Genomic DNA, 21,415 nt, shown 5'->3' on the forward strand with positions numbered 1-21,415 from the left:
GAAAACTTTTAATTGTATGATTAAAATATACTTTTTTAAAATTTTAAATTTATTTTCTTTAACTATATAATTTATACACACACACACATATATGTGTATATAATTTTTTAACTAATTTAATAATCAATGCTAATTATGAAATCAATACATTTAATATCGTTTTATTTTTTTCTATGTTGATGTATTTTATACGAAATTTTTGGAGGAACATATTTCGCACATATTTATCGTTTTTATAATAATAATATAATAATAATAATAATTAATATAATAATAATATAATAATAATAATAATAATAATAATAAATATAATAATAATAATAATAATAATAATAATAATAATAATAATAATAATAAATATAACAATAATAATAATAATAAATATAGTAATAATAATATAATAATAATAAATAATAATATGTCAGAATTCTTTTTATCGCTCCCCGAATAAGTTGCTCGCTAAAGCTGAATGATGATGATGTCACAAGAGAACAATTACGACCACTTATGAGAGGAAATTCACGAGCCGTCTGTTGTTACGTCACAAAAACACATTTTCCTGACGGATAATTAAAGACAATTGCTCCTACCGATACGCCGACTTTAATCGTTCATTATATTTCACTCCTTTTTCTCCGCTTTCGGTCTCTGATGCGTCTTTCTCTCTCTGGGAGGTGTATACGTTTTGCTTTTTAATACAAAAAGTGCAATTAGAGGGAGCAGACTCTTTTATATTTCGCACCACGATCGTAAATTGTGGGCTCGTGTTGTTGGTCTAGTCGGGTGACCTGATATTTTCTGTTATTTCCGACGTAACCTCGCATGTCAGATTGCATCGTGAGGTCGCGCGAAAACCGCACATGCATGTGCAATTAAATTTACAACTAAAGTGCACACATCGATAAATACACATGTAATTCGACTAATTGTAAGAGGGAGCAGAGTGAAAATAATAGACGGAGGATGCTGATACGGGCTTTATTACGTTTCTGCGTCAATTATTCTAATAAAATACCTTGATTATTAGTGATGTAGGTCGAGGAGAGAAACTATTGTTACTTAATAATCCTTATATACGTTATGTACATACACACATGATTCTGAATCTATAGATTGTTACTATAATTAATTTATGATTTTTTTATCTGGCACGTGCGCCAATTATTTTAACGTCAAAACATATCATTCAACTCTGTTGTATAAAAAATTTACGGAAATGTTTTATTTCCCATTTAATGGAGGCAAAAATCAAAAAATAAAAAATGCGTAAAGATAATAGAGAGATAATAGAGAGAAACAAAAGGAAAATAATGCGCAGAAATAATTATTTAATGATGAAATTATTTAATGAATAGTAATTTAAAATTAATATAATTTTTTAATATATATTCACATATACAATATTATTAAATAATTTATATATATAAATTCCTAAAATAAAATAAATTATCATGATAAAATATTTTATCAGCGAGAAATTGAATTGAGTGTCAAGACTTGTCGAAATTTTCAGATACAAGATGGAAAAAATGAAATAAAAGTAAAAATAAACAACGTAAGAAATCTGCTTGTTGAGAAATATCAAAGAAGGTCAACTGATAAAAATAACGTCCAAGAAATCTCTTGTAAATGACGAATATTCAGCGTCGAAATTATAGACTGGCTTACCCACGAACTTGATTAAAGTATTCTGCGCAGAATGACATTTTTAGATGGCGAAATAAAAGAGATCTGATGACATTCAAATTACAGAGCGTGTCATTAGAAGCTTGCCAATTCGAAGAACGAGAGGGTCTTCATGAATGTCACTTATATATTACTTGTTGCAAAAAATATATAAAAATATATCAGAGTTAATTATTATAATGTTTCAAGTTTTACTAGTGACCTATAAATAATTCTTCTTACACTTGCATAATTGCACTTCTTTAAAAAAAAAAAAAATACAAATACGACAATTTAAAGCACCCCAATTCTGTATCAATATTCGGAAATTTTCATTATTATCCGCTCTATTAAGAATTTATATAAAAACTTGTATTAACTATTAACAAAGTATAAAAATTAATATCGTTACCTTACGATTTTCTAGACTCAGCAACGTAACTCAGCCAGCAATGCTGGTCTCGCCGAGCCTGGCGACGGTGATGATCCTGGACGACGATCACAGCGGCATCTTCGGCTTCCCCGAGAGGGACGTGGAGCTGGTGGAGAGCGTGGGCCAGCATCCTCTGCGGGTGGTACGTTACAGCGGAGCCCGGGGTCGCGTCATCATCCCCTATCGCACCGTGGAAGGCACCGCGAAGCCTGGCAAACAATACGTGCACACCGAGGGCAGCCTGACCTTCGAGGATAATCAGACGGAGTGAGTGACATAACGATAATCCCTGATGAATTATGAGATTAGTCGAGCGAAATCGATAGCGTTAAGAAGAGAAAGATAGAGAGAGTTAATTACTCGAAATATCGTATCTACCCTTTCTTTCCCTCTTACGTTTTATCCTCCATTTCGGCCTTGGAGTCATCGACCTATGCAATGACGAGCTTTAACGGCGAGCTCCTTTCTTTAATGGTCAATGTCGCTCAGAAAAAACAAACTTCGACGTGTTTAAAGGGAAGCAAGAGACGTTTGAAAAGCATCGCAGACGCGATAGAATTCTATTTTTCAAGGAAAAGGGAAAAAGGATTTTAATGCATTTATACAAGCAATCTCTTTTTCCTTCTCTTCTCAAACATTATTATAATTAATCAATACGATATCTTGTCGAGGAAGAAAAAAACAAAAATATATAAATTTTATAAATTAATATAAATTTTATAAATTAATATAAATTATATAAATTAATATAAATTTATATAAATTATATAAATTAATATAAAAAATACATAAATTATAGTAAGATATATTTTCTCTTACATAACATGTGTAATATGAATCGTACACTTCATATTTATGCCAATTCTCTAGTTGATGTCTCGATATTGACGAATCGATACAAAACCGAATCGATAGTTAAATTAAAATGGAAACGAGAGAAAATATCCCGCGCGACTCTTGTTTAAGAAAATTATTTATAAGAGAACAGCGTTATTTCACAGTTAATCGTGTTACGAATAAAAATAAAGAGAAGGCGGTTGATGTGATTTTCATAATTTACAGCTTCTCGATACACACAGAAGCTACCCAGTAGCTCGTAAGATCGCGTCAAATGAGCGTGGTAAGGTCGTAAAGAGAGGTCGATAAGAAATTCATTGCTAGAAGGGAGATATATAGGTGCATCAATATAGGCGTATATATTGTATATGTAACATCAGACACGACGAGGAGAAAATATACAAGAGAAGCGTGTCGGATACATATCAATTGATTTTAATCGATCGCGTATCTCGCTAAATGCAAACTTGGTGATTTTCATTTTAATCTCAAACACACACCAAGCACATGTAAATCCAGTCATTGATGATTAATTAAACTGCATCATAATTATTTGCGTGGATATTTTAATCATATAACTCATTTATATTTTATTCGAGAGATTTTTCGATTCAAATAGTTTAATTGCATTTATTTAAATGTGATTATTTATTTTTTTGCATTAGACGATAATCATTTAAAATTTTTCTATCTTTTCCATCATTCACTCTAATTATTAGTAATCAAATTATTTATTATCGTGGATCGTGGAGAATTATTAATAATTATTTATTATAATAATTATTTATTAATAATAATTATTTATTATAATAATTATTTATTATCGTGAATGAATTCGCAGATATATTTAAGAGTATATCTTCGAAACTGCCATCTATTTGCGAATGTACATTAGCTAACAATGCATCAAACCTGTCGATTAAAGAACAAGTTGTTCTCTACATCGATTTTAGATTAATGCGCATTATGGAAGATTGCAAAGCCTAACAACCTATATATTAAAAGGTATACTTCATACATAGTCGGTCAGTAGAGAAGAAACTTTCTTCTTTAACTATTGAAACAAAATTTTCAAGACTATAAAGGAGATTAAGTTGCTATTTTAGTGCATCGCAGGCCATAAATCACAGCAAAATAGCAAAGATATAGTAAAAAGTATGCCGATTAATGGAATGATAAAAAATGAGAAATCAAGTATTTTGCTAGTGTTTATCTCTTGGAATAAAAATTAATCGAGCTGTTTAAATTCAGAGGAAATATTTCAGAAATATTCATGACAATCCCTTCAGAATCTTTTAAAAGTCCACGCATAATCTGCAATCTTTCTTGTCGTTATTATTAATTTAAAATAGCGTTATCGGATAATGTTGCAAGATTATATCGGTTACCAAAGGAGCTTGTTACGAACGTGTTACAACCGCAATGGTTAAGCGCTATATAAGATCGATCGTTATCGCGACACGATCGGTAATTAGACACTCGCGCCGGATAATTAGATCGGTGGACGTTACCCACCCTCTCTAAGATAACAATGTAAAACTACCCTCGAAATTATGACTTGATGACATTTGAAAAATCGAGATAGAAAAAGGATCCGTTAAGGATCCGATTTATTTCATAAAAACTTTATTAAATTCCCTTATCGCATTAAACTAAATTCTGTCGCGTTATTATGTACATTAAAAATTTGTATGCGTATTAATTGATAGAAATTTACATATATTAATTGACGTATTATTTAATTCATGTATGATTGATAATTTCAATGAAATTCCCGGTTAATTCTACTTTGAACGATACCACAAATAGCCACGCCTATCGAAATTTCCCATAATAACGCTCGATCGAATACGGATGGCTCGTCTATTGCAATTAACTATGCGACAGGGGATACTGCGCGATGCTGCAACATGCACAATGCATTCCTATCAGTAGCCTTATCAGTAATTAGCGACTGGTAGGAGACAATTAGAGGGCTGGCTTTTCATCCATTTACATTTATAAAACTTTATTTCGCAAAATGACGTGACTTGATAATAATATTAGATCGTATGTACGAGAAATATTTCATCAATATTATAAATACACCACGTAATGATACATTATAATTTATACAGCATGAATAATTTACAAATACAGCAATTTTTACAATTATTTCAAAAGAAAGTTTTGCATGCATTAAATAAAGTGCAGAAAAATTTCGATGAATCAAGTCAACTTGCTATTTAACAATACAAGTCATTTAATAATTAATTGATATGACGGACAGCTCAGTTTGAACCGAAATTATTATGAAATTATCGTAAAATTTTAATTTTATTTAATTTTAATTTTAATTTTAATTTTATTTTTTCGTAAAATTTTATTTAATTAAATTTAGATTCATAATCTTAAGATTTATTCGCGATATATCGATACTTTTACACCTGCTGGATCTTAGTAAGGGAACGTGTTACGGTTTTTTAGATATCCTTTATTTGAGAAATATTTATCATATATCTTTATTCTAGTTTCTTATATATCATTTTATTTAAACAACAAAATATGTAACGCAAACATAAAAGCTTCATAAGTTTCCTTTTTCAAATATGAAGATGTATGCAATATTTGAATATATTGCTACTTCATCTTAAATGAGAAGGTATCGTGAGACGCGACAAAGCACTTTTCGTTCTCTCGAGTAATCGTAATTCATCGCATGTCCCTTTCGAGGGCCTCTGTCGAGGATCTTGATAAAGGAAAATGTGGCGTGCCGAACGAGAGACGTAATGTTACCCAGTCACCCCGATAACCATCGTCAGATTGTCGCCGTCCCTCGGATAAAAATGGGGATTTTCTGAAGTAGATAAGAACTAGGGAGAGGGTGTTTCGCTGCTTGGAAACGAAGCAACCGTCATCGAATAATTTCTGGGGGAAAGTTTTATTGAGATTGTCACGCAAAGCACGCTCCCGTGCGTTCCAATCTTAAAATTATTAAATCGCGCGTTAACTTATGGCATAAATCCTATTTTTCAACCTAATTTGTATTATCGTTTCTATCGAATTAATTTAAATAAGAAAAGAATTTAAGGGATTATGTCTAGTCATAAAAGTAAAAAAACCAATTTTTTTATGTTTTTACATTTTCTTGAAATATATCATATTGAAAATATTTCCTAAAGGTTTCCAATTAATCGGATGCAAACTGACGGAGTTGTAAGTGTATGTTTCATGAAGCGCCAGAATCTATAACATCATTTAAACATGACTATAAAGCTTCAGCTCTGATATTTTGAGGATTATCAAGCCAAAATATGAAGATTTAAATAAACTAAAATTATATGGGCCCGGAATAGATGATTCTGTGTAAATTAAAAAATCTGCATTTTATTTAAACGTAAACTTGACACAAATCTTAAACGCGTTTTTCTCGAAATCATTTTTTCAAAATCGGCGAGCGAGATATTTCGAAAATCGTTACACCGATTTGCTTGAAACTTTACAGGTTTCTTCTACATATAAAAACCTAGTAGATGAACGAAGGATTTTGTTTTTTAATGAATACTTGTTTTTTATTTAATAAGAAATGAGCAATTTTTAAGTCGAAAAAAAATATCTTAGTGTCAAATGGCTGCCATTTTGTCCCAAAACAATTTTTCGATTAATCCTTCCTTCATCTACTAGACAATTTCATACATTAACTACAGTTTATCGAATTTTTGATATCAGATGAATCAGCTTCGAATAGCACTGCTCACCGCGCAGCGCTTTTTAAAAAACAATATCCGGGAGAATAGTTATAACTTTTACATTTTTTAATATTTTATTTTTAAAAAATATAATAACATCCTTAATATTTGTACTTTTGAATAAAAATTGATTTGTAAAAAAAAATTATTACACTAAAAAAAATTCCCAAACATACTTTTTTCGGTCTGCTGACTAGGCATAACCCTTTAACAGAGAGCTTGACACATGTATAATTCTTTGATTAAATTTATTGAAATTTCTATGGAAGTAAATGGTGTGTGTCACGAGCGGAAAGATCTTTCTACTTTTGTAAAACATCCTTGCTCTTAATCTCGGACCCCAACAATTGCATAGTGACGCTCGCTTCCGATACGTCCAACCCTCCAATTTCACGCTATTGTTCGCGATCCTCCATTGCTTGATTGAACAACGTCGCGTCGGAAACGTTTGACGAGCATTTCTGAAAAGTATTTAACGTTAAATCGAACACTCTTACGATTCAGGTCAGAAAATAAAGTTTTGGGAAAATCGCATTTGCAAAGTTTCAAGAGTTGACTGAAGCATGTAAAGCGCGACACGTACCGATTTTCCCCAAAGAGCATCAATTTTAGAAAATATATTTTTCAGGTGAAACGTATATTTCAAGAAGATAGCACGGCCATCGTTTTCTCTTTCTTTCGTGAATAAAAAGAATTAAAAAATATCATCAGCGTTGTTTATTATATTTATTTATTATATTTATTGTTTATTGTTATTATATTTATTTATTATATTTATTATATTTATATTATATAATTAAAATTGATATTATTTCGATTTTATTTACGATCTTTTCGATCTGACAAATAATTTTTCTTGAAAATGACACTTTACATTGTACTAGCTTCATTGTTAGATTTTTTACTGGACTTCTTCTTTTCTCTACTGTGTGATTTCTGAATAAATCTTCCTTAAACTTTCCATTCTCTGGGCGCGATCTAGTTAAAGAATGTTCAGAGTTTGCGAGATGCTAAGTTACTTTTTCAAGTGCCCCACAAACGAGATAGGAATACTCTGCCATTGGCAAATATCGTGGTATATGTACTTGTTCGCTCTTCATGCAAGATGATTTTAAAACAATAATTTAATTTTTAAACAAATTGAACTTTAAGAATCCTTAACCGAATCCTGGAGAAATCTCGTCAATGTCAGCGAGATATTCCAGATATTAAGAACTTTTAATTGATAGCGCTGATTTATGCAAACGAAAATATAATCAAAGCTTTATTTCTATGCAAATCATGCTGCATATTATAACTTATTATAGTTTTATTAATAGTAATATTCAAAATCGGACTTGATTAATCTCTCGAAACTTTGCAAATGCCTGGGAAAAAAATACCGACTGCTTGAATGAAAGATTGCAAGAGAAAAGTCATTTATAAGATTCAGAAATTGAATATATTCATTCACTGAGACATGTAATTATTATATAAATTATATTATAAAAGAATATGATGCATTTTTTAACAACATATTCCCGTCTAAATTTTTAATTCACGTCATCATGAAGATTTCAACTTCGAAGATGACGCAGATTCTCGGACCAATCTGAGAAAAAGATTACAATAAATTATCGATATATCGATTTGAATTTGCCGAAGAAGAGGTTTACGCGAGAGAAAAAAAAGAGAGAGAAAGAGAGAGAGAAATTAAGTTTATCGATTTAGAAGGTTCAAGTAAAATTAAACCGCTAAATATAAAAGTGCTCGTCGAGGGTGGAACTTTTTCTAAAGGGCTGAACTCTCGAGGGTTTCTAATGAAGCGACGTTAGATGGTTACGTTATACGGGGTGTCCAATTCTGCCGCATAATTTTTTTCAACGAATGCTGTTTTTTGCGCATTCATTATTATATTTTTTTCATTTCCCAGCGTATTACAAAGCGTGCACGCGCCATTTATTCTTTCACACCATATATATATCGTCTAATAAACCGTAAAATTACAAAAAGAAATAAATATCTCTCTTGCATAAAAGTATGACTAACGAATAAACGTAGTAATTACGTATGGTTATTTATTGCTGAGCTCCTAAACATTTGAGTTATTAAAATACACAATCTCCGCACTGACAATATTATTATAAACTTGAGAAGGATACACGAGAGTGTTTTTGCTCCTCAAGAGCAGTATATTAAACTCGCTTTATAAATGAATAAGCTCACATTAACTGCGAGCTCTCTTCGAGCTGTCAAAATACATGACGATGATAGATGTTGACAAAATATAAATCACAAAAAAAAGGAAAAAAGGACAATATTCGATGCGAGTATCGACTTGACGTGCCTTTCTTGGAAGAAAGCATAAAATTAATTTTGATTTATTTAGAGCGGCTCGGAATAGCTTGCGCGAAAGAGAGAGAGATATCTTTCACGCGAAGAAAAGTAGCTTAGTGTGTTTCGAGGGTTAATAGGAAAAACACCTGTACCTGACCGGTGCTTTATACCCGTGCTTTATACCTGCGCGCTTAACTCGATACGTGCGCGAAATGAAAAGTACCCTGTATCGAGGTTACCGGGAAACGATAATGGACATCGCGTTCGCGCGAGAGACGTGCGATCTTACCTTTACGACCCCGTTAGACACGTTTTTCCTACAACCCTTGTTTCCCATTCGCGAGGAAGTTATCGCTATAAAATTATCGTCGCAAGCACGTGTGGTAAAATTTGCTGATTTCGTTGGGAGTTTCAATAAATTCGTACAATAAAGGGAGGAAATAGGGTGGTTAAAAAGAGAACTATGTACAATAGTAGACTTAAAGTTACACCGATTTCCCATAAATAAAATAAAATTCCCAAGTCCTGATTTTGCAATAAAATTCGTGCATTGTTCGGAAAAACTTTGGACAATGCGTGAAACATATGAGAATAATAGGAGTTGCTAAAAACGAGATTTTTAGGTAATAAATTAATTAAAAAATACACATAATATATGTGTACTTAAATAAAGTATTTAAATTGTTTTACGTTATATATTAAAATAATAATGCGTTCGTTTAATGCGCCACGTGGAGCAGAAAGGCGTCCATTATCGAAAGCCACGTGGTGAATTTTGACGTTTCCGAGAAGCTCTCGAATGTGATTTTAGCTTCCCCGTTCCATTAGCCGCTGTTTTGTTAAGTTCGCCATCACTTCTGCTCGTCTTGTTTCATTTCCTGAAAAAAATTATCCCGACAACTAACCTTGTCCAATTTTAACATTCTTAGCAAATTGCTTTTCGAGATGTATGGATTCTAGAAATAACCGAAAAATCTCTATTATTTATAAATTTTTTTCAATTTATCTTGAATAATTTCTACGATGGAATTCAAATAAATTTGATCTGTTATTTATAATAATTTTAATATTTGAATACAAATTCTGGAATTGTATATATATAAAGATTTTTTTATTCTAGACATGTTTACAGAGAACTTGATACCGCTATGTCGCAATTATGGCGGAAAGAAAAAAGAGGGTTAGGAGAGAGAGAGAGATTATGCTTATTATATCTCGGTGCTTTTGAAGTAAACTTAAAGCTCCGAGAAAAGAGGGCGATTTCGTTGTGGAAGGACTGCAAATAAGTTTGTTGTTCGTACAGCAATCTGAGTAGAATTGCTGATTTTAATATATAATAGAATCGCGGAGAACTGCAGTAGGAGAAGAATTCCTCCATTTCTTTATATAATGTGAGGCACTATACGTATAATAATGATAATATATACATTGTGTCTTTCTCTCGAATTTTATCCGAATAGTTAAATTGAAATTAATCCGGATCTTGCGCTAGAATTCCTCTCCAAGAATGTAATTGTAAACTCGTCAGGAAACAATACGAAGATGAGTCTTGTTATTATTTCCTTCTCCCCAAATCTTCAAAGATTATTCCAGAATCAACACTGCATAATAAATGTTTCGTTTCAATCTTGCATTCTGTATTTAAATAAAAGCACTAGAAAAAGAATCTTTAAGAAAATATATAAAATATATACATATTATTTTTTTAAATATATTAATATATATATTTTTAATTATATAAAATATATATAATATTAATATTAATATTATATAACATATATATAATATTAATATTAATATATCATTAATATTAATGTATTATACATTTTTATATCCTTTTCAAATATTTATTTTTAAGTAGAGGATATAAAATTAAAATAAGACAAGTGCGTAAAGTGTTATTTCAATTTTTCTCTTAAAAAAATACGTAAAATATATAACATTTTCGCATTTTTAAAAAAGTGCAATGATTTCTTTTTCTTAATTTCAATTGTTAAGCAAGCAAGCTTGTGCGTCGGTGGTGCAATCTGACGTCGGAGGGTGCAAGGATGTAAACGTAGCGCATTCCAGGAGCTTCCCACCCCCTCGTTGCCCCATTTATGGACTCGTGTGTCGCTTCGCGTTGCGACATATCGCGTTACCGCATGTTCCACCTCATCGTTCCATCAATGAAACGAGACAAATTATCCTCTCGCCAAAACATGCACGTCCGACGCACGTTTCCTCCTGCGTAGAACACGAAATTTACCCAATATTAGAAAAAAGAGATGGAAAAGATACCCTTTCTGCTTTAAAATTATTCTCATTGGACGGATGAATTTTTAAAGATTTCAAAAATTTCAGATCTGTGTATTTATGAGAAGGAAAAATGTATTTATATTTGTAGAGACAAATATATTAAGAGCTTTTATTTTCTAAATGTTTAATAAAATTAAGGCTCCGATCATTTCTGTATTTTAAGCTTCCGGAACAAAGAGAGAAACCAGAATCAATATAAAACAAATATATTTTACGTGTAAAAAAATTTCTGAATATATATTTTAAATATAAATCTTGGGGAAAAGAGAGATATTATACTTCTTCCTGTGCGATCGTGTAAAATAATTGGATTCTCCCGCATTTCTGGTCATATTTCACACCACGCGTCACATCAAAAGGGTTACAGGCCGAATTACAGACTATGGAGGGCGAAACAAGACGAGACGAGAATGAATGGATGGAGAGGCGAGATGGGAACGAATATTTGCCAAGCCATTATGTGCAGAACATGGATAAATACAAACGTGTATGCGCCCCTTTCGAAGGATCGCTTTGATTGCCAAGGCAATACGCAACATTCGGGCAAACATAGCGCCGCTATATCAAACGTCCTGGAATAATTCGTGATGCTCAAAGTATGTGATCGATGAATTTTTCTACTCGTCCCCCGTGTATTTTCGACCTACATTTCCGAGGAACGAGAGCCTAGAAATTTTATCGTCCGAGCAATTTGCGAGAAAAGCAAAAATTGCTCGTTGATTTTTCATCGATTTAAGGATATTAATTCTTTGAAAATACCTCGGCAAAATTTACAGTCAATGGATCTCGACGTCGTAAACAAAATATGATGAGTTTGATTAGTATGAAAACAAGCTCCCAAAGTTTCGGATCCAAAAATCCGACAACCTATAAAAATACAATGTTTATTAAAGATCGAAACTCGTTTTTATTGTTGTAAAAAAATTCCGTAATAGAAAATTGCAATAAAAAACAATATTGCAATAAAATGTAATAAAATAAATATTTTTAAAAATATTTAAAAAAAAACAAATGAAATTGAAATTTGAAAAAAAAAGTTTGCAAAATAATAGTGGAAATTCGTGATATTCATATTCGCGAAAATTTGCGGTGGATGATCCGATAAATCTGTCTTCGCGATAATCGATCCAGCGTGATCGAAATCTAAACCAAGCTCCTCAAATATAGTTTCTCCGCGATCTCTCCGTAAATCACGGAATATGTTTGTTTATCCGTGCGATTTATACATTGTACGTTTCACGCAACGGGCACATGTTTTAACATATGTGTAACATCGACGAGACGATTTACATCGCGATTTTACACGTGGCCTATACTTTATCGATGGACGTGATGTAACGGGGACATTATGCGGTGTGTGCGGTGCCGCGAGAGACGGCTTTAATGCAGTTAAATGCAGCTTTCGCTGCAGTTTGTGCGAGAAAGGCACTTGACTTATGCGATACATTTACGATAAAATCGCGCGATTATTCTTGCGATCGTGAAATTTGGAAATTTCGACAAAATTAATTGCGCACAATCTGGGGAAATTTTTATAACATTCGCTAAAAAACAAACTTTAAATAGAAAGCAACATTATTTAATTAACAAGTGTAATATTAATGTAAGGTAATATTATTTGATAAAATAAAATTTCAACAATTTTCACTTTAAATATACATATTTTTATCTTTATACAGGGTGCCCCAGACTTATCGAATCACGAAAGACGAAAATTCTAATACCAAAATGTTGAGGAAGACTTCATAAAAATGTTCAAACTACTGACTACTGTCGCATCGAAGACACAATCACTGCAGAATCTTATTTTTTATTTTATATTGATCCCTCTATCGATATCGATATTATCCCGCTGTGCGCGGGCCTCTTGATGCGCTATGTCCCTGAGCACAGGAGAACGTAACGCGATTGGTAATCTTTAATCTTTTGTAGCGCCGAAACTACATCTTCCTCAACATTTTGGTATTAAGATTTTCGTTTCCAAATGATCTCAGGAATCTATCATTAACGGCTGATTCGTTAAGTTTGGGACACCCTGTATATATAATATATATAAATTTCCATTTTTTTAATTATATATGAATTTATCGCGCATCGACTCTCAGGAAAAATTTGTCTGAAAAATTCTTACTTTAAGAATTCATTCTTAAAATTGATCCCGCATTTGTTACGCCACATCCTGTGCTTATATACATATTAAATATGTATTCTTCATACTTTGCGTTTCCGTTGTACTTTCCTCCTTTTCGTGAGGAGGAAATTTTCCACGCCGTGAAATCGTCACGAATACTCCAAGTCAGCGACACGCAATTTCCTGCGAATCTTCCTGCTGCTGAGAATTTTGGAGAGGGAAATGTAACCGGATATATCGACACCGGACTACCGGGCGGTTCGATGCCAGCGAGATTCGGTGAGAAATGAGACGAATACGAGATTAGACACAAGCTGTCCTTCATTTTTCACGATTTCGAATAAGATGGATAGACAAGCTACAACGTTTTTTATTTCCAAACTGAAATAGTACTTTGAATTCATCCGAATATTTCGTATGAAAAATATGTATGTTTGGATCCTCCAAGCAAACTTTGCGAATATGCACTGAATACGAATATCGCATATACAGGGTGTTTCTAAATAAGTGTGAAAAATTTTAGGAGATGATTCTTTGTCGAAAATGTGTGAGAACGAGTTTTTCATATAAATATTCCTATATCCCTCCTTAAGGAGTTAGACTCCTCCAGATAAATTAGGCTTTTATTTATTTTCTAAAATTTTGGACAAGTTAAAAAAATGAAATTTGATGAATATTTTCTACTATTAAAGAAGGATATTTAATAATATTTTTTATCTTCCCGCACCATTATAAAGAGGTGAAATTAATAAATGCGATTTTTATTAGAACTTTTTAACGGATCGAAATGTGATCATTAATATTTTAGAAAGCTTGTTTCTTTAGAAATTTTTTTATTTGTTTTATTTCTTTCTTAAAATTAATAATTTAAAAAAAATAAATAAAATGCATTATTATGCACACCACTAAAGAGCATAGATTTCGAATTACGAGAAATTGAATTTTAGAATAAAATAAAAACCAAGTAAAATAAGATTATAATAAATATTGAAAAATGGAACAAAAAAATATTAAAGAAACATAATATATATAATATATAATATAAAATATAATATATAATACAAAAAAAATAAAAACCTAATTTTCATCCCTCTTTGGAAGAGTGTAAATCCTCAGGAAGAAATATAAGAATATATGTTTATGTGAAAAACCCTCCTTCATTTTCGAGAAAGAATCAACTTTTAAAATTTTTCGCTTATTTAGAAGTTTTATATAAACGCCAGGTGAAATATATCTCTTTATATACCATTTTTCTGAGGATTAAGAAGAAGATATAAGAAGAATTTTAGTTTTTAAAATTTCCGACATATACAATTTAAATTATATGCCACTTGTTTGCTGTCGTTGGGTATCAGGCATGATTGAAGACGTTAGGTATAAATAAGCGAGTTTTCCTCCGTTCGAGGAGGAAGAGAGAGCGGGAGAAAGAGAAAGAAAGAGATTGGTGTTTATCAGGCAGTAACGTAAGACTTCATTGTAGCGGGTAGAGGTCGATCGATTTAACGTGCGTACAGACTTAAATGGATATTCTAACGCTATTTATAGTTAGACCTTCCCGCCGGCGTTCATCCGTGTCCCGACTATGTGGAAACTGCTTATCTGTCCTCGATAAAGCTCTTCGCTATCGTCACCCGGACGTCCTTCTTAAGACCCGAACTTTAAGGCTCGTTCAAAATCATCTGAGAAGAAGGAATAAGATCGAGAAGAAAGAATAATAAAGAATACATCACACATTTAATATGTTTATAAAATAAAGCATCCATAAAAAAAAGCAAGCGACAAGAAAAGTAATGACAAAGCAAGTAAACTTAATCTGATCCGTCTTGATGCGCACGCTAATTAATTTAATTAACGATGCCAAGTAGCTGTTCGGTTATTTAATCCGGCGACGTTACTTAAATCCATGCAAATTAGCATTTAATGAGCTCTCGTTCGTTCTATGATAAGAGCGCTAATAGTGTCTGGACTAGACGAAATCTGATGAAGTCTTGAAAATATTAAATATGCAGATTACGATAAAAAAATACATCGTTAATAGTAACATCGCCAATCGAATCAAAATTCATGTATAAAAAAAATGTGTGTTTATGAGTAAGATAATGTTAATAAAACGTCGGTGAATAAACGGAGCCTTCCGTTGACATATGTTATGACATATGACACATGACATGTTGTGTTTGACTTCTTTAAATAATTGCAAGTTTCTTTTGGACATTTCTGCACACGCTGGCAACTCCTCCAGCTTCGTTCTGGTTGTTATGATACTACTTTTGGGCGATCGACCTCACGGCGTCGGCGTCGTCGAAGAAAGGCGTCGCCTTCCGTTCTCGAATATCGCCAGGGACATTACCAACCTCGGATCTTTAACCGATACTGAAAAAGTTTATCACGTATATAAAAAAATTTGCTTTATATAAAATATATATATCTGTATATATATTATGTATGCATATTTTATATATTTCATATATTTCATAATTTTATATATATTTTATTATTTTATATTATTATTTATATTATTATTTGTATTTTATTATTTTATTATATATTTTATATATTTTATTATTTTATATATTTCATAATTTTATCTTATAATACTAATTATAATACTATTTATTTTATAATACTAATTTATAATACTATTTTATAATACTAATACATTAAATTTATTAATATAATATATAAATTAATATCAGTATGAGATATAAATTAAGAATAAATTTATATATATATTTTATATATGTATATTAAATAATTAAACTTTCTTTATATAAATGAAAAATAAGAAATTAAAGACAATCTCAGTCGCCTGGTAGATGTTTGTGTTTTGGACGCCGCGATTTGTGCTAAAAATCCGTTGCTTTATTTTAATCTCTCTCCACTGAGAGTGAGAGCCCTTTCTGTCACCCTTCCGCTCGCGTGAGCGTTTCAATTCACGTCTCACACAAGAACTGCCCAAGTGGACCATGGCTTTATTTCGTATGGCGGGCGGCGCCTCCGAAATGTACGTTCTTTCACTGGGGCGCAGTCGTGCGAGAGATGTTTTTAGGATGACAAATGAGTTATCTGGGATAGAAGTAAAGGAATCGAATTTTATCCGATCATTCTCCACATGTACGAGGCATCCGACAAGCGAAGGGCTAGATGCTTCCGATTGTATTTATTACGTTACATCTCTTTGTCGTTACATGCATTACTTCAATTTTTACCGTTATTTATTATTTATTTATTATTTATTATTTATTACAATTTTTATCGTTATTTATTATTTATTAAATAGTTCTAACGCACGTATAAAATATGTTAATAATAATATTATTAATTAATATCAATTAATATAATTAATTAATATTACACATGTGTAATGGATTTGTTATTTATTTTAATTATTTTAATACTAAAAATGTAATTAGGTACACATATGTTAATGTAGTGTAATTAATAATATTAGCATATGTAATATTTTGATATTTTAAATTCTTTTGCGAGACATTTCAGCAAACGAGGAAAGCTTATTATTAGATTTACATTTTATTATCCTTTAAAATTTTATTATTTATATTATTCATTACTTGTTTCTCTCCAAATATTTTTGTTTATGTCATATAATATAATATTAAATTATAGGATTATTGTCTCTAGAATATATAATATATAATATTAACTCTACATGTTATTATATTTAATATCGTGTATATATACATATTATTATTATTATTTATTAATTTTGTTATTTTTGATTAGTAATTACAAAGTATTTCGCTATTTGATTCAATTTTATAAGTCAGTTAAATATTTATTTATAGGCATTAATAACGTTATATTCGAATCTCGTGAAGCGAAAGGATGTTTAGCAGAAAAATGAGAATTAATCTTTCATTGTTAAAACAATATTACAGATTTCAATGACTCTCGATCTTCCGGAACAGCTCGAAATTCGTAATTGCCATTTCGGGTTTCGCTTATTACGCTCTGTGTCGGCTGTAATTCTGAAATTCATTCAGCGCGTAATCAGATTCACCCCGGAAGCGTTACGTCGGGGCTTGCTAAAGCACATATGAAGATGAATAAGGGGGCAACGAAGTAGAATAGAGAGTGGAAGAGGAATTAGTTGTCGCGGGAAAATAAACACCTCTGAGAATATTAAAGCAAACAATAAATTTTCCTTTTTTTTTGACGGAGGGACACGAATGTAACAAATATTTTTATTATTTGCATTCTAAATAATAATTAAATGAAATAATAGTGGTTGGTGATGAAAATGAAAATTAAATAAAAATAAAATTATATAAATAAAAATAAAAATAAAATTATATAAATAAAAATCATATATGAAGATAAGAGAATATCAAGATAAGAACATTAAATATAAATATAGGAGAGTCTCTCTCTCTCTCTCTCTCTCGATTACGAATGTGACTTATAATTAATTGAATATACTCAATTATCTAAAGAGCCTTTGGAGATTTATTTGGAGTCCTTTTTCAGGATTTTTCTGACGAATTCTTCGGCGAGTTGAGGAGATACTTTAGGAACACTTTGGAAACTAAGAAGTTTGTGGATGTAATTTAAGTTATTTTTTTTCCGTCTTCGGACAAAGAGACTCGTTAAAGCGAATGAACTCATTTCAGCGAGACGCAACCGAGCCGCGCGCGTGATGTAATACAATTTACCTTAAGACCCTAAGACCTTCGTCAGCACAAAGGGTCGGTTAATCGCGTTAGACGATATCTCCGCCCATTAAAACGCATTACGCGGCTTTCCGTCGTCATTTGTAGCCGGATAACTCGCAATTAAGTGCAAACTCGGCTGGTCGCTCTGGGATTCGCGGATTAATAAATCTGCGGCCGCCATTTTTCCCGGCAAGAGTAATCGACGTTCTTCATTTACGTCGGATGTAACGAGGCGATTTTACATTCCCGAGAAAGTCTCGCGGGATCGCGACGTTCGTGTTCGACTAGGGACGTTCCTACAGAATTTGCTGCTAAATATTGAAGATTTTTAAGGATCAAAATCTCTTCCCTCATCTTCCTGAAACGAATTAAGATGCAAAAAAGGCGGACACGAGGGGATTATGGACATCGTTCGCATTAAAAAAAAAATAAATAAATAAACATGTGCAGTTTTGTTTGACGTTTCTCCAAAAATTCCGAGTCTCCTGTCGAAGAATAGCAAGGGATAGCAAAGGGATGGTTGTACGCGCGATATGAATGAACGCGGATTAAGTCTTGCATGTAACGATGCTTTACCGTCAAGATAACAAGCATTAACCGGCTTAATTATAACGCCGCTAAATGAAGTTCTTCGCTTTAACGAGCTTTCGTTTCGCTGCACTGGTACGGTTTCGTATTACTGTACGACTGCATATTGTGAAAGCTCGACACGTGTTATGCAAAACCGATCTCCCGGCGAATTCTGTCATGCATGGAATCCTTCGGGGAATTTTTCTCTGATAAACTTTCGGGGAATCCGAGAAACTCGAGGAATCCCTTAATGCTCTTTCCCAGAACTAATTAATCTTGTGTCTTTTTTTCTTTTTACTTTTTAAATGATCACTTGACAAATCCACTTTCTCGCCCCAATCTTTCATCTTCTCGTGTAAATTTCTCCCTTTATTTTAACAAAATAATTTTTGTATCGAGTAATCGGAGATGTAGAAAAGATAGAACATGCAAATAGGTAGGAATACGCGAGTGTCGTTGGGAATAATAGAATTCTAGGAAACCTCGATGCGCAAAGTTTAAACGTCAACGACAGTCTACCCCAAGCGCGTATTTCCTTTTCACGCTTTATCTCCGGTCACCCTGTACATAACACGTCGCGACCTATCGATGTGTGGCCTACGACATATGTTTGACATTTTCAAGTTGTTTAACACGTGTTACCCGTTGCTTCTGCAAGCTTGTACTTCTTATAGCTCCCAGCAGATATTTCAGGTAGAAGGTAACAAATGGTTGTCTCAGTCTTCCCAGAACGGACAGCTCCAATAATACAAGTTCAATAATGTGCCTTCTGCTCTAGCATTACAAGATAATTTAAACGAGAGAGATTTTTATCCTCCCGATACATGCAAGCTTCATGTTATGATCCGGAGACTTAAGAGGTTATGCCTAGTCATAAAAGTAAAGAAACCGATTTTTATATTTTTACATTTTTTTTAAGTATATCATATTGAATATTTCCTAAAAGTTTCAAATTAATCGGATGCAAATTGACGGAGTAGTAAGTGTATGTTTCATGAAGTGTCAGAATCTATAACTTCGTTTAAACACGTCTATAAAGCTTCAGCTCTGATGTTTTGAGGGCTGTCAAGTCAATATACTATGAAGATTCAAATAAACTAAAATTATATGGGCCCGGAATAGATTATTCTGTGTAAATTAAAAAATCTGCATTTTATTTAAACGTAAACTTGACACAAATCTTAAACGCGTTTTTCTCGAAATCACTTTTTCAAAGTCGGCGAACAAGATATTTCGAAAATCGTTACACCGATTTGCTTGAAATTTTACAGGCTTCTTCTACATATAAAAACCTAGTAGATGAGCGAAGGATTTTGTTTTTTAATAAATACTTTTTTTTACTTAATAAAAAATGAGCAATTTTTAAGTCGAAAAAGAATATCTTAGTGTCAAATGGCTGCCATTTTGTCCCAAACAAATTTTTCGATTAATCCTTCGTTCATTTACTAGACAATTTCATACATTAACTACAGTTTATCGAATTTTTGATATCAGATGAATCAGCTTCGAATAGCACTGCTCACCGCGCAGCGGTTTTTAAAAAACAATATCCGGGAGAATCGTTATAACTTTTACATTTTTAAATATTTTATTTAAAAAAATACATAATAACATCCTTAATATTTGTACTTTTGAATAAAAATTTATTTATAAAAAAAAATTATTACACTTTTCAAAAAAAATTCCCAAACATCATACTTTTTTTTCGGTCTGCTGACTAGGCATAACCCCTTAAATGCGCCGAAATTATCTGCGATAAAAAAATCTTGACATCGGAAATATATAAATTCGAACTTTATATTTAAATGCGAATAATATCCTTTCCCTTGCTCCAAGAATCTTTATTATACAAAATATCGAAAGGTTAAGCTATAGGATCGATAACATCGACGTCGTGCAGGAAAAATGCATAAAGCAGTCGAACCATTAAGACATTCTTTTTTCGTCGCAAAAACCGTAAGAGCCGCAGTCTTATCGTAAAAGGAGAATATTACGATCATTATAAATTTGCATCCTTGCGGATCTGTAGCGATTACGGCGATAATATTAAACTTTCTCTCTTATCGAACGTTAAACATTAAATAAACGTTAAGTTAAATTTCTATTTAACCATGAGACTCAACTTGAAATTGAACAGATGAGACTTTCTTATCAATTTGGATCGGTGTGCAATCTTTAAAAAACTTTAAAATTTTTATCGCTTAATCCTCTTATATTTAGACAAAGATATTACTAGCATAACTTGCCGGGGGCGGACATGGAAAGCTTTTGAGTTTTTGAACTTTTGTGAGGTCCAAGTTGTGAAAAGTTGAAGCGCACGACAAACGTTTTAAAGGCTTTTCGGAAGCTCTATTAATCTATTGCCACTAACAGATCTCTTTCATAAAGAACTGCATACTGTTTGCGGGCGAGGGAACATAAAAGAGAGCTTTTTGTGTTGTAAGCGATGATAGAAAACGTTTCGCATAAAAGTAAAAAAAAGAAAAAAAGAAGAAAGAAAATGACAGTAGCCGCTCGCGTATTTTTATCCTTTTCTTTCAGCGAAAACGTCACCGGGTGTGTAAATAATAGAATCGCACATTATAAATATAAAAAAGTAGTTGCATCTCGTACATCGAGTGACAACTTGAAAGTTTCTTTCAAAAACAATAAAGTCCTTCACATAAAAGAAACTTTATTCAGATATAAAAAAGAAGTAGAAAAAATACTAATATATAAAATGTATTTCAATCGACGAAATGAGCTTTTTGTTGGCTTATTAAAT

At 32.0% G+C, this 21,415-nt stretch overlaps 1 protein-coding gene across 4 annotated transcripts in view; it reads left to right on the forward strand.

Annotated features, from left to right (window-relative positions):
* The window catches only part of Calx (sodium/calcium exchanger 3), a 68,866-nt gene that overhangs the window by 2,921 nt on the left and 44,530 nt on the right, over positions 1-21,415 (forward strand). For all 4 annotated transcript variants that reach the window (XR_014437785.1, XR_014437784.1, XR_014437786.1 and 1 more), the window contains exon 2: positions 2,093-2,365. Coding sequence is in view for 1 of the 4 variants with exons in the window: in XM_083094143.1 (XP_082950269.1) it covers positions 2,093-2,365 (273 nt within the window). In the remaining 3 variants the exon portion in view is untranslated. The remainder of the gene's footprint in view (positions 1-2,092; positions 2,366-21,415) is intronic.

This window comes from Camponotus vicinus, unplaced genomic scaffold, assembly GCF_025532165.1.
Source record: "Camponotus vicinus isolate PSW18456_S1 unplaced genomic scaffold, iyCamVici1.0 SCAF_3, whole genome shotgun sequence".
Taxonomy (NCBI): Eukaryota; Metazoa; Arthropoda; class Insecta; order Hymenoptera; family Formicidae; genus Camponotus; species Camponotus vicinus.